General features: G+C 64.6%; 2 protein-coding genes across 2 annotated transcripts in view; both read right to left on the bottom strand.

Moving 5' to 3' along the window:
- Positions 1-31: 31 nt before the first annotated feature.
- Positions 32-435, bottom strand: MNEG_12299 (hypothetical protein; the record flags this gene model as incomplete). Its single annotated transcript, XM_014039230.1, has 1 exon — positions 32-435. A coding segment is annotated over one exon (404 nt), but the record flags the coding sequence as incomplete, so codon positions are not given.
- Positions 436-1,575: 1,140 nt separating this feature from the next.
- Positions 1,576-2,570, bottom strand: part of MNEG_12298 (Sodium/bile acid cotransporter 7-B) — a gene marked incomplete at both ends in the record, with an annotated part of 4,544 nt that continues 3,549 nt past the window's right edge. The window contains one exon of the mRNA XM_014039229.1: positions 1,576-1,600. Within this exon, the coding sequence (XP_013894683.1) occupies positions 1,576-1,600 (25 nt within the window). The remainder of the gene's footprint in view (positions 1,601-2,570) is intronic.

Below are 2,570 nucleotides of genomic sequence, written 5' to 3'. Positions count from 1 at the left end.
CGCCGGCAGCAGCGGGCCGCGCCGCGCCGACCCGCTGTCGCTGCTGCCGCAGTCGCCGCGTGAGGGCGCCGGGGCCGGCGCCGCCGCGGCGGCCTCGCCGCCGGGGCCGTACGGCGCGGCGGCGAAGGCGGCTGCGGCCTGTGCAGTTGTGAGGGGCGGCGTGATGCCGTACAGGCCCAGGGGGGGCTGGTCCCGGGCTTGTTTCGTGTCCTGCGCATCCAGTAGCAGCAACCCGGGGTCATCATCGCCCTCCCCTATGATCTCTGCGATCGAATATACCACACTCGACTGCCGGTGGGCGCGCTGCATCGCCGCCGCGCCGCCGCCCGTCAGGGCGCGGGATCGGCGCCGTCCCGCCGGCTGCAGCTGCTGAGGGGGCGCCTTCGCGCCAGCTGTGCACAAGGGACTGGGAACTTCGGCGGGGGCTGCTGGCATGGGGCAACCGCCCTCAGCAGAACGGCGCCTCCACCTCGCCCGCCCCGCTTGCGCCCCAGCTGCGAGGACAGGTGTGAGCCGCGATTTCCGGCGGCGACGGGTTTGGGGGCAGGAAGTGCAGCACGCGTCCGCGCTCGCGACGCGCCCGCATTGCATGAGCTGGTGGTGTGCGCACGCTTGGCTGCCGGCCAACACCAGCACAGCAGCACGGTCCGGGCCGCAGCTGCTCATACATTACACGGTACATGGTTTGAGAAGTAGTTCATGCCTGCTCACCCGGGCCTCCGCTTGCCTTCCTGGTGACCGCGGTGAAGAACGGCCGTGGCTCGCACTTAACTGGCCTAAATGCTGCGAAAACGACCAATCAACACGTATAGCCCACTATCGGGCTATACCACTTTGCTGGCTTCTGCTAGCCTGTGTGCCCGTCTCAACGCGCCTATGCCTCTGGTTACGCTTGGCGACGCGAAGTCTTTTTGATTTTTCATCTATAAGATTAACTGAAACGCGTGCAAGCAAGGTGGATGTGTGCCTGCTCTCAGCCTTTGGCCAATCAATCAATCAAGCGGGCCGGGTGGATTGCCGACCGTCCCACGGCGTTCTGGAGCAAGCACTACTTTTTCCCAGGGGTTGCACGGCCTCGCCCTAGGAACTCCCGGGAAGCTGCCGCTCACACTGAGAACTCCAGGTCAAGAGATTACTACACAACGGGGCGCAATTGTGCCAACAATTCTCCCAATCATGTTTTGTACAGTGGCTTGAACCGAGAACGGCTGACAAGATAGGTCGCGGTCTTGTGGTGACAGTTATCGCAATCCCTCTTTCGCATGTGCGGTTGCGCGCCAATCGCCCGCCGCTCGCCGTTGGCGTGGCAAGACCACGCCGCGAGCCGTTACGCAGCCGCTCTCAGGCCCACAGGCAGTTTCGGTAGCAAGTGTGCTTGCGGCGAGCGCGCGCGGCCCGTCCCCACTGCGGAGCGCTCGCCGTCATCGCGGCTCGGATCGTACACGCCCAGCCTGCCGAACATTGCGAACCGAGGGTGCTGCATGACGCACTGGCTGCCTGGGGGCGGGGGTGTGCACGCCCTTGCCAACACAAGATTCCTGGTGCCAGCATGACTCTGACGCTCTGCTGCTCTGATCACCTCGCCTTCGCGCTCAGTTGACTGTGGTGCAAATACCAGAGGAAAGGTTGCGGGCAGGGATACCCCACTCGCTTTGTGCACTCTGCTGCTTGCCGCACTTGTTCCTTCGGAACCCCGGTGAGACGGTGACGGCCGACTACGACTCCAAGGTAGTTGAGCTGTACTTTGATGACTGCTGCATTGTGTAGGACGCTTTACAACGGTTTGGTGCTGTCTGATGCCATGGGTGTGGATTACGCACCCATGTACAGATGCATGCACCTCAACCCAGCCAGACTGCTGTGCGCACGCGCGCTCGAGTCGGAGTGGGTGACACGGCCAATCGGTGGTGGGTGGGTCGCGCGAAATGCAGCGAGGGGATGTGGTTAAATGTTTGGGACGCGGGTGAGCAGCAGGGGGCGAGGACGCCGCCCGCTCAACAGGCATGCACTGCTGCAGGTTGGTAGGCTGAGCCGGGCGCTCAAGGGCGATCCGCGCAGGCGCTCTGCCTTGGGGGCGCTGCTTGCAGGCAGCCGGGCCGTTTGGTGAGCAATCAAGCATTTTGGTGGGCGCTGCGTCACAGCTTAGATGGGTGCGAAGCTTGCGTGGTCTGTGTGAAAAGGTAAGGGGCTGGTCATGCATAATCAAGCCCGTTTTTTTTGCCGGCACGACATGTGCACGGCGCTGGGTGCCGCGCTTTAAGATGAGCGGGGCCGCATCATTTTTGTTGAGCAGTGACGGAGTATATTTTGTCGGCGTCGCCGCCCGCGTGTGCCGCGGGCGGCGCGGGCGCCTCCATGTATAGGCGCCGCACACGAAGCAACCAAACCGCGCCTCCCCCTGCCCCAGCAGTTCGTCATTAACCCATCAGCCCGGACGTGGCACACCCGCAGCACAGACTTCAAGCGGCCGCGCCCGGCGCCGCTGCGCCCGCCGGCCCCGGCGCCGCCGCCGCGCCGGCGCCGGTTTCGCCGCCAGCCACTTTCCTCGGCAGGAGTGGCTCGTCGTACCG

Source organism: Monoraphidium neglectum (assembly GCF_000611645.1).
Source record: "Monoraphidium neglectum strain SAG 48.87 unplaced genomic scaffold scaffold03172, whole genome shotgun sequence".
Lineage (NCBI taxonomy): Eukaryota > Viridiplantae > Chlorophyta > Chlorophyceae > Sphaeropleales > Selenastraceae > Monoraphidium > Monoraphidium neglectum.
This window is presented reverse-complemented; position numbering and strand designations above follow the sequence as displayed.